Source organism: Ixodes scapularis, unplaced genomic scaffold (genome assembly GCF_016920785.2).
Source record: "Ixodes scapularis isolate PalLabHiFi unplaced genomic scaffold, ASM1692078v2 PGA_scaffold5__190_contigs__length_132052651, whole genome shotgun sequence".
NCBI lineage: Eukaryota > Metazoa > Arthropoda > Arachnida > Ixodida > Ixodidae > Ixodes > Ixodes scapularis.
The window spans coordinates 87,341,788-87,356,879 of NW_024609880.1; the positions used below are offsets into that span (position 1 = coordinate 87,341,788).

At 48.5% G+C, this 15,092-nt stretch overlaps 1 protein-coding gene across 1 annotated transcript in view; it reads right to left on the reverse strand.

Annotated features, from left to right (window-relative positions):
- Window positions 1-8,471: 8,471 nt before the first annotated feature.
- The window catches only part of LOC8029533 (mucin-5AC), a 47,283-nt gene continuing 40,662 nt past the window's right edge, over window positions 8,472-15,092 (reverse strand). Inside the window, exon 2 of the mRNA XM_029969025.4 lies at window positions 8,472-12,520. Coding sequence (XP_029824885.3) covers window positions 10,309-12,520 — 2,212 coding nt within the window. The 3' untranslated portion in view covers window positions 8,472-10,308. The remainder of the gene's footprint in view (window positions 12,521-15,092) is intronic.

Consider the following 15,092-nt stretch of genomic DNA (forward strand, 5'->3'; position numbering starts at 1 on the left):
CGGACTTTGCGGTGCACGGACTTTTCGATGCACGGACGTTTCGGTGCACGGACCTTTCGGTGCACGGACGTTTCGGTGCACGGTCAATCAAAATCGCAAGTTGTTTATTTTTTTAATTTTAAGTAATAACCATTATTTTAACCAGAAATGATTTTTTCGCACTTTATGAATCTGTAGATTTGGTCATTCATTTACGGTCACTTACTCATATGCGACCGAAGTGATTTTGGTTTGCGCAGCACCATTCTGCGGGAGAACTGGGTACGTTGGACGTTGTGTTTCGTTTGCCGGTGTCTGTTTTCCGACGTACACACTAAACGCATCACATCGTGTTTACGCGTCGGGTCGATACAAGCGTTCTCGGCGTCTTCTGTAAAACTGTGGGCTTTATTATTGGTAATCTGCGTAGGAAAGGCTCCAGCAGCAAGAAGCTTGAGCATGTCGAAAATTACTGGCGACATGTGATGCGACAGTGCATACGTTGGAAGAGAGACACCGACAAACAAACCATAACGTCCAACGTCTCCAATCCTCAAGCAGGATGGCACTGCGCCTAACAAAGTCACATGGGTCGTATATTAGTAAGTGGCGTAAATGGATGATCAAGCCTAAAAAAACTGTAAAGTGGGAAAAAATAAATTTCTGACTAAAATAGTGCGTATTACATTTAGGGAAAACTATAAAAAAATCGTGATTTTGATTGACCGTGCACCGAAATGCCCGTGCACCAAAACGTCCGTACACCGAAAAGTCCGTACACCGAAAAGTCCGTGCACCGAAAAGTCCGTGCACCGAAAAGTCCTACAGCGAAACGCGCCACTCCAATCCCTGAGCAAGAAGCAGACGAACTTGCGCGCCGCATAGTCTTAAACAGACTATAGAAGTAAATTACATGTGAGCACGCGCGTAGAAATCCTCTTAGTAACCATGCACATAATAATACACCGCTGACTGCTATCTTTATGGTTACGGACAGCTTAAGAAGCGCAGGGTGGGACTTAGTTGGTTTCTCGCTTTGTGATTGGTTATCCGCCCTTCTTATCGGCGAATGCAGCAATCTGATTGGCTCCTGAGCGACAATTCGATGTTGTATAGGGTCTCGCCACACCCTGCCTTTCTCAAGCTGTCGGTGACTCAACCGAGTCCGAAAGCAGAGAAAACAAAATACGGTAGCTTTTGATGTTTGCTCCTTTTCTTCTTGGCAGTCTACACTGCAGCCGTCGTGCACCGGCAACGCCGCGCGGGACTCGAAAAGAGGCAGCGATTTCAATAAGCCGGAAACACGTTCTTGGAAAGAGCTCTCCGGCACGGATGATGAGGCAGCGTCCTGACTTCAAAGTGTTCATTTCGAAAGCGTCGTGACGATTGGCGGACCACGTCGGATCGTGTCTGGCTCCTGGAGCGTGACAGATGGTGTACATTCTCGCGGAAGTGTTCCGGTCTTCCTTCCGGTCCGTTCGGTGTACAGTCGTGACCGTCTCGCTCTTTCTCTCTCCCTCTGTTTGTTTCTTATCGCTAGACGTGTCTGTCGGCACCGGTGCACCATCCGCGTGTTGCTTGTAGGAGGAGACCTCCCGCGCCAATTTTAATATCGAAGCTATAGGTCTCATTAATATTCGGGCCTCTTCGTGTCCGACGCCGCGAAAGGGATAGAGCACTCCTGCTCCGTTTCTTGATCTGCATACCAGATTGTTTTCGATTGTCCCATTCGAAAGATAAGTAGCGGATAAGCTTCCTCGAACGGTAGCCCATACCCTGGATATTGATACACAGACAAAGATGAAGAGCACGACAAGCCAACGACGGGAGCGCGCCTATGGCTTGCGCTATTGGCTGCCAGTTCGGCTTACACCTATAGCACTAAAAACTATCCCCGTTGCCGCCGTTCCTTGTAATAATGCAACGTGTCTTGGTAAGGGGGCGGGGTATACCGTAAAAATGCGGAGCGCAAGTTCGTCTGCTTCTTGCCCAGGGTGACGTCAGAAAGCCGAGCTTTGCTTGTCTCTCATGGGTAGGATAGTGGGTAGCCCTCGATGTTAGCTGCTTTGAGGCCTACCCACTTCCGCTGACAGCATCTTTGAAGTTTTCAAAGACTGTGCGGCAGGGCTAACTTTTACCCGGGAAAATCCTTCAGTGGAAGGATTACAATTTCTGAATTTACGATTTACAATTCCTCAGGTGTTTGTTGGGCCTTCCAGCAGAGGTCGGAAAAGCCAGTCCTTCCTTTCACCAGTGCTCACTCCAAGTCCGTTAAGCATGGCATAGGAAGTAGTAAGGTCACTTTTCACTTCTCAAATCCTCATTCTCCAAGTCGTGCACGCATTTCTCCGAAAGTAGCCTCAAGTTGCAGCAGCAGAGGTTAGAAAAAGCAGGCTTTCCTGCTGACCTACTTCGCTCCACCTTCGAGAGGTTCATTATCAAACCAAAACTTCCGCAAGTTGTTTCAAAAAAGAAAGGTCGTTTCGCTGTGATTCCCTACATGCACAATTCCGCGCACCGTTTAAGGTCTATCGCGTCCAAGTTCGACACGAGTGTGTTTTTTTCTTGTCGTATGCGCCTCAAACAGATGTGCAAAAAGGTTAATGGGAGCGACAGTCCCCGAGGGTGCAATGTAAGAAATGCCAAAAAGTTCGTAGAATGCGAAGAAAGGAAGGTTTATTCGATTCCACTAAGCTGTGGCAGTCAATACATTGGGCAGACTGGGAGATGCGTCAACCACCCACTCAGAGACCATAACTTGGAAGCATCAAAGACTTCAACTGAGTCTTATCACCCCATTGTCGTTCACAGCCGCAAACGCGATGACTGTACTCCTCATTTTACTGATACTAAAATACTGGGCGGGCACAACAACAGATTTGGGAGAGAAATCATCGAATCATTTGCCATGGGGACTGTTAACAACAATATTTCTGCACCTTCATTATCATTGACAAAGACAGAGGTCGAATTCTTAACACCAGAGATGACTAGAATATTGACACCTCGTCGTGACGCTACAGCTTTTTAAACTCTTATATTTATAGTACATTTCCCTTTTTGGACTGCAAACAAGAATAATTCTGCATTATCACTGACAATGACAAAGGTTGAATTCTAAGTAATCGGAGATAACTAGATTACTGATGTGCTTTTCAAACTTTTCTATTTAGTGTATTCCCTTTCCTTTGTAAATAGTATCTCCTTTCCCTCTTTGAGAACGTTGAGACCCTTGGGGGGGGGGGGGGGGGGGGGCGGTTTTATCGTTGTGCCATTCTAAGTTGTTGCTTAATGAAAGATGTCCTGGGGTGCTATGTTGCGGTTTTGGGGCTCCCAGGAGACTAGAGAGAAGGAAGTGACGTCAACGACACAGAAAACGCAGATTGGATGTTGACAGAAGACACCGAAATCAACACCCAATCTGCGTTTGCTGTGTCGCTGACGTCACTTCCTTCTCCCTAGTCTCCTGGGAGTCCAAAAAGCGCAACATGACACCCCTGTTCTTGTCCTCGTCCTCTCTGTTTTATACCTTCAAGTTTTGTACTTGATTTCTGCATGTGTAAAATTTAGGGGGGGGGGGACGAGGGAGATGGGGAGGGGGTTCCTAAACATGTGGTATGCTGACCAACACCTGACCCCCAACCCCCTAAGGAAATACCTGCATCCGACCCTGCGGGCTGACAATGCAAGGCAAGAACAATGGCAGATAGTTTACATGGGCGTGCGTGGCGGGCATCAGTGTCCGCGCTGGAATTTATGATTATATTGCCAGATGCAGATCAAATACTCGCACGATAATAATACCGGTACCCACAAACATTCACAGCGAGAGGATGCGTACATACTGATGACGCATATAACAATGACGCTCCCGCGTGCACAACGTGGGACCGTTTGTATACGCTTGACGTATTCTCGGGAGACACACGCGCGCACATGCGCACTAACAACGCTCAATCGTGACACATGCCCACACTCTTCGAAATGCCTGCGCGTCTACTTACCCGCAAAACACTCAAAAAGCCACTCTCTGAGATCTAGAAAATCAGCTCATCGAGTGATGAGGCGGAACATCCGTTTAGACCTAAAAATGAAATCTGCGCTGTGGCATTGTGCAATGCAAAACATCATGCTTGCATTACGTCATGCCACAACGCAGACTTAATTTCGAGGTCTAAACAAATGTTCCGCCTCATAATTCGCTGAACTGATTTTGTAGAACACAGAGTTTGGCTCATATAGTGTTTTGCGCGTAAGTGTACGCGCAGGCATTTCTTAGAGCGTAGTAAACATGTAGCACTCCCGTATACTCAAACGCAGTCTGAAGCACATGTTGATGCAGGAACAACTATATGTAGTTGTTTCTGCCTTCACAGTATGTACAGCGCCCCTCAAACTTAACGCCACCACTCGGTTACGCAAATATTGATCTATTGCATGGTACCTAGAGTTAAATTAGTCGCTGCAGCTGCTGGAATACCTTCCCTGGTTGGGTTTTCATCGGGGACGGAAATCTTCACCAGCTAGTTCGACCGCTAGGTTCAGAAAGAGCTAAAAAAAATTAAGAAACCGGACCATCTCGTGGTGGCGTTAAGCTTGGGGCGCACCGTACATAATACAAAACTAAAAGCAAAAAAAGAAAAAGAGCGATTGAGACAATATAAAAAGAAAAGGAAAGAAGAAAGAAAGCCAAAATAGGACACACCAAAGACATATCACAAGCTGCCAACAAGCCTCTTTAAAATGTTACGAGGAGAGAAAACAATTCTAAATCACTCTTTTCGCGGTTTTCAGGTAGTTGTAAACGTGCCGTCGGGGACGCGACGTCAACGTTCTGCGAGTGAAACAGAGAAGATCTCATACGCCTTTGTGGAACACAAACAAGCAAAGGCGCATCCGCATCCCTCCTGTAGGTTTCCCGTATAAAGCGTTCCTTCCCCACAGAGGCCTTGACGACTCTGTTTAAGCTTCTAAACACAATGGCGTCATTTTGCCTCCCACAATATCTCCTTTCTGCTCTCCTTGAGCATTTCTTTACGAATTAAGTACCGAATGGACGTACGCAACCAATAAAAATAGCGAAGAAGTACAATAAACTGCCGCGAGACATCGAGATTGCGGCTGATCGCTCGAACAAAAGAGCACACGGGGGCCGTCGTCGGTGGCCGGTGTACCCTTCCATCGCTCATTTCGATTTAGGTTCGATGAGAAGGGGCGAGCGCTTGATCCAATTACTTCATTGCGAACGAAGACACACTTCCAGTTGGGCTTTTGCGCCTTTTTTTATTTCATTTTTATTTATTTTTTAGTCGCTCGGCGTTTTAAGAACGTAATGCGCGAGCCGGCGGCGAAACTGGTTTGCTCTTACGGGCACGGCTTGTTCGCTTCGTGTGTGCTGCCCGGCAGTTTCTCATCTTGTTACTGACTTTGATCGTGCTTTTATGTGCTTCGTATTTTTCGTTTGCGGTCGTTTCTTTTCTCGCGCGCGGTATACTGAAACGGAAGTGTTGCAGGCGGTGGTTTAACCCCCCTCCTGTCTGTCCAATCGTTCCTTGTGTGTTCTTTTCGTTGTTGTCGGTCTTATTATGATTGTCTGCATCTTCGGTGTGTTTCTTTTTTTTTTTCTTTATTGCGTTAGTTTTTTGGCCGACTTGCCAGTCGACAAGTCTGGAGCTGTGCAGTCGTTTGAACGGTTCTCACAAGAGATTTAGAGCGTGTTTCTCTATCTCGTTCTCTCTTTCCCTTTCTGCTTAACAACGCAAAACAGAAAAAAAAAAAAAAAAAAATTGTACGTAAAACCCAAATTGCCAACCTTTATTTTTTAACTTTTTTTATATATATGTGCTTTTTTTGTGCTATTTGCACTTTGTTGGATGATTGAAAGGCTTCTCCTGGGCGCGCGCGCGTGCGCCAGTTTTCATTCTGAGCCGCGGAAAGGCGAACCGGCGGGCGAACGGGTTTTTTCTCCCCTCCGTGCCGGGTTCAATTCCTGCCCGACCGATCGACGATTTGCCACAACGAGGAAACTGAAAACTGAGTGTGGACCAGGAGGAAAAACAAGAAAACACATTGCCTTTACTTCGGGTGTCATTGGTGTCTTGGATCGGGAACCGGTCCGCTGCCGGTTGTTGCGGCTGACCTCACTTCCCCACCCCCTGGTTCACAGGTTCGCCGGTTCACGACGTGGCGACTTGGTTGGGAAGTGATGATGACCGCGCGTGCCGACCCGTCCTTACTTTTGGCACGCAAACGGATTCTCCCCCACCCCTCCCATCTCCCATCAAAATCTGTTCTTACAGCCACTACAATCTCTGCTCACTTCCGGCATAAACAATCAAGTGGAACGTCATGTCAGTTGTCTCTGTGCACATCGCGGTCCTTTGGTCTAATCGTGTTCTGACCTTAGTCATTCGCTGGGGACTTTCTATTGCCCGCGTGATTCTATGTTTCTGTATGCTCAGAAAAAAAAAAAAAAGAAGAACATACTTTTTTTTTAATGGTGTACGAACCGCCAGGGCCCAAACACGAGCCGTTTACACTCTAAAAAAAATGCCCGAGCGTTGAACTTACCTTCAGCGCACACAAAGACCCAGTGAGAGTGATCGCCAGAGGCAGCTCGGCGAACGATGAGGTTTGACTTAAACAAATTAAGTCATGGGATGTGACATTGAGCACAACGTCTCACATGCCAGATCATGCTCGGTGGCACATCACAGAATGTCTGCGTCGTACGTGTCTTTTTTCGTCCTGTTTGTTCGCGCCTTTTAACCTTTTATGGATGAAGAAAGAATAAAACAATTAAAACAGGGACAACACAACCACATCTTTCGACTAGCAACAGACGAGTAAACTTTCAACAGCGAGCAGCCGACTATACCCAGTAGGAGTAGGGGAGAGAAGGGGGAGAGAAGGAAAGATAAGACACGCGAAGTGCAAGTCAGGGTGGTAAGGTTATCTCGGATTTTAAAAATTCAACCTCAGTTTTCGTCAGCAGGAGGGAAGGGTTTGACACGTTTTTTTTTGTTTTTTTTTTGCTGTGGTCATGGCGAATGATTCATTCGCCATGACCACAGAGTCATTCGCCATGACCACAGCAAAAAAAAACAACGTGTCAAACCCTTCCCTCCTGCTGACGAAAACTGAGGTTGAATTTTTAAAATCCGAGATAACCCTACCACCCTGACTTGCACTTCGCGTGTCTTATCTTTCCTTCTCTCCCCCTTCTCTCCCCTACTCCTACTGGGTATAGTGGGCTGCTCGCTGTTGAAAGTTTACTCGTCTGTTGCTAGTTGAAAGATGTGGTTGTGTTGTCCCTGTTTTAATTGTTTTATCCTTTCTTCATCCATGACTTAAACCAACACGCTCTTCTCCCAAGCTTAACCTTTTAATTCACATTTTCTAACGCCATAGCGTTAGAGAGCTCGTGTCACAGAAAAGCCGGTATCGGTGGCGTGACGGGAAAATCCTGATTGGTCGATAGGGTCATGACGTCACAGCCACATAGCCTCGCGCGAGAATTTCAAACAACGCTCACGTGCAACGTGACGTAACGGGTGGAATGAAAGTGATTAAAACGTGACATGTAATGCGAGTTAAAGGTCGTCGCATGTCTCAAATCGTATCACTTTATAAAGTAATTCATTTGCTTTAAAGAAAAAAACAATTGAAGAATGTTAGGCGGGATTCGAGCCCACGACCATTCCGTTGCGGCCCAGACACGCTCCGAGCTTGAAGTCGAATGAGAAGGCGATGCGAACGGGGACGAATAACGCTATCTTAAAGGCGAAGCTTAAGTGCCCTCCAAGTTTCACTTACTAACCATGTCTTCGGTTTCGTCATTCGCCGAGCTCTCTCCGTCGATAACCGTGATTGAGTTTCCTATGGTCAGAAACACAGGGATTGGCTTATTGTGATCAGGCTTCTTGTTTGGTGATTGGTCCTTCGGCATTCTTATCGGATAATGCCGCAATTTCATTGGCCGCGGAACAACGATAAGACGCCCGGGACCCTTCAAGCCCTGCGTTCCTTAAACCGTCGCGGACTATACGGTATGCAAGTTCGTCTGCTCCTTGCGCACATCGTGCCTGTGTTTACCGGCCAAATGCGCCACGTGACTTTGTCCCCCCCCCCCCCCCCCCCCCCCCCCCCGCCGTCCTCGACCTGTAAGGCGTGCGCCTAGCTGCCTCGTCACTGCGCCGTTCTCTATGTTATCCTTTGATCAGCGTTCTCCCCTTGCATTTCGATGCGACATGACGGATTTTGTTGGAACACTTGCTCAACAAGAGGACACATGATGTTCGTCGAACTTCAATATGAAGGCAAATTAGCTCCATTCCCTATAATTTTATTTAATGGCTGGCTTGAGGTGATTGCAACCGAAGTTCGGGCGTTAAAATTAGCTTCAACTTCCGCACCGTTCTTGTTCCTTTTGCACGTCACAGTGTCAAACAGGTATACTAAAGAAGAGTCAAGATCGATTCGACACAAGAAAATCCGAAATTGCACACTTTATAGGGTTTCTCCGAAAGAGCAAAAATCAACAAGGGCATTCGTACAGACACACAAAATCTCGGCAGGCGCACTCTAGTCATAACTATAGTAGAAGGTGCCCGGGTTCACCACGTTTAATTAGTTCCGGAATTCTTTCTTCGATGGAACATGCTCCTTTCATCATATGCCCAGAATCGAGTTCTCTGTCGTTCAGCAGTTTGCGTTTTGCTGACTGCTGAACCGAAACACTGTCCCTAGAAACAACGAAGCATTAGCGTGTTTCTCTGTCGGAGAAACACTGTTTTGTACAAAACAGTACATCTCCTCAGAGCTACGCGCTCTGTCCTTTTCAGGATCTAAGTAAATATTCACTGGTCATGTACACGACTCAGTAGCTCGCCATCTTAGAGCCGCTATCAGGTTGTAGAATTGAAAAGTCATTTGTACATGTACATGCGACGTCTAGAATCTAGTATCTTCTGAAAACGGCTGAGCCAGGAAAGGTGTAATGCACCACTTACTGTGCTGCTTGAGTGTTACAAGCTCTCTTCGGCGAATGGTTTACACCTATTTGAATCTACTATCAGCTTTGCGGCAAGTTCACGTGTTGGCGACAAGCAATATCGATTTCCGCTTTCTTTGTCAGAAAGTTGTAATCCTAGGAAATGACTTTTTAATGTCTCACGAAGCTTTGAAAGGAGTTCTGTTATCACTGCATGCCATGATGTGACGTGTGGTGTTTGGCCCACCTGGAGTTAATAGGGGCAAAAGAAGGCACATTCAAGAACATTTATCAGTGCACCTTGCCCTTATAGAAGTAAAATATTTACATGATTTTCTGTAGCCCATCCTTTTCAAATGTTTCTTAATTAACAATCTTACTATGCATCAGAATCTTGCGTTATGCTCAAAAGCTATGAACAAGTTCTGCATTGGAGCACTCGGGTTTCGGTAATGTTCTAAATACCAATCAATACATTTTGACGCCTTTTTGCAACAGCTTATGAATTCCATGTATGTCGTTTTAAAACAAATGCATCTGTTATAGTTAATAAGCCAATGTGCGTGTCTGCAACGTTTTCGTCTGCGTATTTGTGGCCGAGGCCTCACTCTACAAACATTCCCAAAGCTTCACCCTCGGATGTTGTCAAAACATGGCTGATTCCGCAACCCTGAAGCCACGCTTTTGTTCGTCAACTAATGCCAGAGCTTATGGGAATAGGCGACTACTCTGAGTTGTGACCAAATCGCCGGAGTCATCTTTTTCTGACGTCTGCAAGCGGAATTGATCGACCGTTAGCTCGACAGGACGAAGCCCTCGGCCACTGCCCATACCCAGAAATCAGCGACGTATCGCAGCTAGTTTCATTTTTAGGAACCAGGACTCTAGCTGGGAACAGAGCGGTGTTAGAGTTCACACGCGTCCACCACCAGCAGTCAGTTCCTCTTGGTACTGACTGATTCCCGACATCACTGCGAACAAATTTACAAGATCCCCGGTGTGCAGGGAGAGAAACCAGCAACCATTTCGACATGATCAGCGTCAGCTTGCTTCCCTTTTTCCTTTAATTCCATCGGTCGGTGAGAAGATGTAAAAACGACGCGGGTGCTCACCGTCAACGGAGCTTTGGGCACGGTACCGCTAACGCAGCCTCGTCGAGATAACATTAATTACAACAACAATAAAACAAAAATAAACGTAACGTTGGAAGAGGGAGTCGCATCCGAGACGGCGGCCCGCGCGGCGGGGGAAGCGGTCGCCAGTCCCGACATTTGACCTGCATGGCTGCGCGCGCAGAGAAACGTCCCACACATGAGTCCTGGCTTGCCGGAAGTCACTCATCGTCCCAGGTGGGGCCGGGGCCGGCCCCCGAACAGCGCTGGGCGAGGTCTCGAACCGAAGGGTCTTCGGCCAGGCTTGCTCTCCGGAGTCACGGCCGGAGCCTCCGTGGCGTGGACCTCCTCGGACGCTGGCTCGGACTCCGACGCCGCGGTCTCTTCGTGCTTGGACGCGGCTTCGGTGGACGCGGATGCCGATGCTTCTTCCTTGGTCTCTGGCGTGGTCACCGGTGACTCCTCGGTCTCTTCCGCCTTGTGCTCCTCTTCGACCTTCTTGGCTCCTGGTCGGTGACGGCTGAAAGGCGTGCGTGGCCGTGGGCCCCGGTTGCTCCTGTTAAAAAGACCTCCGCCTGGACGTGGACCACCCGGTCGTCGATGACCGGCCGTCGTAGAAGAAGCGGGACTTGGCGTGCTTCCGGAACCCCTGGTCCTGCCGTTGGCCTTTGCTCCTCCAAAACGGCTTGGTCCTCCGAAGCGCTTCTTTCCGCCAGCGGTCGTGGTCGCCGGAGCGATCGTCGTCGGCTCGTGCTCCGCGGCGGACTCTTCCTCTTCTGGTTCTTCCTCCTTGTGGTTCCGGGAATGAATGGGGGAAGGACGGCGTCCGAACTGCAGACGACCTCCGGCTGCGGGTCGCGGTGACGGTCTGTTCCTCCTGAGGCCACCGATCGTGCGTCGGGTTGACGGCGTCGCCGTTGTTGTAGTCGTCGAAGTCGTGTGCGCTTTTCTGCCTGGTGGGTGAGCCCTGCCGTGAGGTCCACCGAAGCGCCTCCTGTTTCCGAAGTGTCTCCGAGACTTCTCGGTAGTTGTGGGCTCTTCTGTGGTGGTTGTGGTCGGCGGCAGAGTCGTCGGCGGTTCTGTGGTCGTGGTCGTCGTTGTTGTCGTCGTCTCGACTACCGACGTGTCTGGCGCCTTCTTGCCGATAATTTCGTTGGCTCCTTGAGTTTCAGCGCTTGCTACCGTTGACACGCCTGGTGTCTGAAGAGTGGAACCACTTCGGCTTTCTGAAGGAACACCGACGCCACCTTCAGGAACGAGTACGGCTCCCGTGAAGTCCAGGTTAGGAGGACCCACGACGGGCGGACGCTTGGCTTCAAACGGTTGGCTCGGCAGCAAAGGATGTGTGCCCTCGGACACCGAGACAGACACAGACACCTGGGTTACTGTCTGCGGTGCGGACGTAACGGCCTGCTCCAGAGGGAACGCGGGGGGTGCTTGCTGTTGGCCTGCTGGTGGAATCGCTGTCACCGTTTTGGGCTCGAACCTATGCTGTGGGTTGGGAGACGCAACCACCTTCCCTTTCAGCTTCCCTCCCTCGCCCTTGTCGAAGCCCTCCAGGTTAGGGACGTCGTCAAAGTTGAGCGACGACAGGTTCTTTTTGTTGTCGTCATCGTAATAATAATAGTAGTAGACGACGTACTCGTCCTTTGCCTTATCCTTGGCGGCCTTGTCCTTCGCCTCTGGCTGCTTGCTCTGCTGAATCTCAGATGCAGGCGACTTCTGGATGACCTGCGCCGGAGGCTGGATGGAACCGACGATCTTGCCCTGCCTCAGGGCGTCTTCAGACGACGAGGACGAAGACACTGAGAAGGACTGTTGTGGCCTCGGGAACGACTGAGCGAGCGGTTGGGGCGTTGTGGCTGAAGTCGGCGCCTGCTGCGGAAACGTAAAGCCAACGTTGCCCTGCCTTCCGGTGTCCGCGAAGCTGAACTGCTGTTGCTGACCGTTGAATACTTGCTGCTGCTGCGGCTGCTGTTGTTGCTGTTGCTGTTGCTGTGGAGGGTGCTGTGGGAAGTGACGCAGTTGCTGCTGCAACTGTTGCTGTTGCAATTGTTGCTGTTGCAGTTGTTGTTGCTGCTGCTGTTGACGCTGTGGCTGTAGTTGAGCCTGTAGTTGCTGCTGGTTGAACTGCTGAAACTGTGGCTGCTGCTGTTGCTGCTGGGGTTGCTGGAACTGCTGTTGCGTTCTTACAGTGTACTGAGGCTGAGCAGCCTGACCAAAGTCGGCAGCGAAGCGGATGGGGCTGTTGGGTGGTTGCTGCTGTTGTTGCTGCTGCGAGCCACCCGGTACGTTGGCGTGCGGAGGCAGTGCCCTAACGAACACGCTGAAGTTGTTCGGATCATTGGCCGGGGCTTGCGTCTGACGGACTTGGCGGCCATCAAAGGACGTTGTCTGGGCCGTTGCTGCCGCCAGGAGGGCCGCAATGATCGTCCACCTGCATAGTGCAAACGGCAGAAACCACTTTATGATCTGCGGGCAAACAATCCAAAACCACAGGATGAGAGTGAAACAGCGCCACAAGACGAAGTAAAAGAAAAGTATACACGTGCGCTGACTAAGAACTGAACTTTTAGTTGCCATAGCAGCGAGAAAATAAAATTTGAATATTTTATTTCCCCGTTGCTGTGAGAATAGACCGATCCCACCATGCGGTCGGCGCATGCGTGAAGCCGCCATAATTTTCGTTAGCAAGAGGCAATTGGCAGTGCACGAGACTGTTCGTGTTCTGCTCGTGCAGAGCTCCGGCGAGGTTGTGGCACGTGCAGGAAGACTGAAGTTCCCTGGATTCTTTGCGGCAGCGGTGGCGTACTAAAACAGGCGGGTGAAATCGGTCTATTTCTCTCTGTTTTTCGGTTCTTCGTCTTTTTAGCGCTGTTTCACTTTTGAACCTGTACCAACTAGTACACTGCGGGACACTGTTAAGTCGGTTAGGAAATCGGCGGCCGAGTGGTCCAACGCACACCAGCTTGGAGCACGTGGAGCGAAAGCTCGCGCTGCAGAACCCAGGATCCTGGGTTTCGTCCCCACCCCTGCCTTTTTCGACCTGGATGAGCATCGTACCGGCGTGCGGTCGTGTATCCCTGCTGCGTAGTGCACGATAAAGACCCCAGGCTAGCGGTTGTACTGCACTGACTCAATTGTTCATCTACAGCTGAGAAACAAGTCGCTCGTTGAAGGCAGACTAGACTCACTTCAAGGGTGTATAAACATACCCACAACCAATTTTTCTAATTAAAACATGGTCGATTTTCTCTGTTTTTCTCTTATATCAAAGAACTGCTAAGTAAAGAAGGACAAGCTTTTCTTAAAAAGCTCTCTACCCTTTCCACTTTTGCAGAGGGAGCACTGAAGAGGAAGCGAGCGCCTCCTCGCTCCCTCTCGCCTCGTCTCCAGCGTTGTTTTTTTTTTTTTCTGCTTATTCGGTGCACTAAGCTAACCGGTAAACTTTGATGCCCATGAAATACCTGTCGGAAGAAAAATAAAAAAAAAAGCGCCGTAAAGCGCCGATGTCGTGTTCCCGCTAACAGTGTCGCGCAGTGTGCCCCTTCATTCATTATCAAAAATCCCAGAAGCTAATTCAGTGCGAAATAACGGAATACTTATCTGTCGATTTTTGCTTAAAACATTAGACTGAAATGTATTATCAGTAGAACTTGTTCGCGTCACGAATAACTTTTTTTCCTCTCTCTCTTTGCTCTATATGCAGCTATAATCTGTATTTCGCATGGCTCTGTATTCGTATTTTTTACGTGTAATTGGGAAGGATTCTTCACTGTTTACTGATATTTTTAATAACTTTGTATACTTTGATACTCTTGATACTCTCCTAAAATGAGATGAATTAGAAGTGTAGAAACTGGGAAACCCCGCTCCAAATTTCGCACTGGAAACACTCGACGGAGTAGGCATCTTCCTATCGTCATTACGGCACCAAAGAATCCCTCTTACCCTACTCTTGTGTTAGGCCCTCTTAAATATAATACTTGCGGCGCACCGGCTGATTGAATCACTGTCACTCGTTAACGAGCCATCAGCAAACATAGTCTCTTTTGTGATTAATCGGTATTCTCGGACTCGAACTCCAGCGAACTCGCTCAGTTTTGCCAAAATTAGTAAAGTTACAAAAACAAAATAGTGAAAACCACTACAACATCTCCCCTAGGATTCTAACATTTATCAACTTCATCTAATCATAATTTTATTTAGTCACCAATCGAAATATGGTAACACTATTAGTTCGTGCATATATCCGCCTACCATTTTGCGCAGATTGTCGCGAAACAGATAATTTCTGAATACAATGTACTTTATTTTACTTATTTGCAAGATTTTGAAGGGTTGTGTAGGGGAGGGACCTTATTTCAGCACCTTTTAGTCTGCACTTCTTGAAAATTGATTCTGTTCTTACACTGTTTTGATTCAAAATCTTTTGACCATAATACCCTTGTAGACATAGCATCATCACCCAATTTGGCATGATCCAATTATTAACGTGAAACGTTCTTTGGCTACGTGTTCAGCATTTTGTGAAGCCTACGCGTGACCGCGAGGCTCGACACTGATTGGTGGACGGGTGGGAGAGGAGGAGTGAAGTGCTCGACGCTGATTGGTTAGAGGGGGAGGTCGTGTGACCAGGGGTGAAGAGGAGAGATAGGCGAGGCGGAAGAGGAAGAGTGGACTAGAAGGTTCTGGAAGATTATTATGTTTATCGTTTCAAGTGTACACATGCCACGCGTTAGATTATTCGATGAAGAGCGCCGTGAACGTAGGTGTCTAGCTGAACCGGCTAGGCGTGCTGCCAAACGATGATATAAACGTTTGTGGTGGTGGAACTTTTCACGTATGCAACACTATTGTCTTGTAATTTGTCATGCATTTTTTTTTCCGATACTGTGCCGCGTCAACTGAGTTTCAAACACATCAATAGTCCACCAGGGACCCCTTTCAAAATCTCACCAAGCAACATTGGCGGTCGCAAATGTTTTCGGCACGAAGATTATGATTGG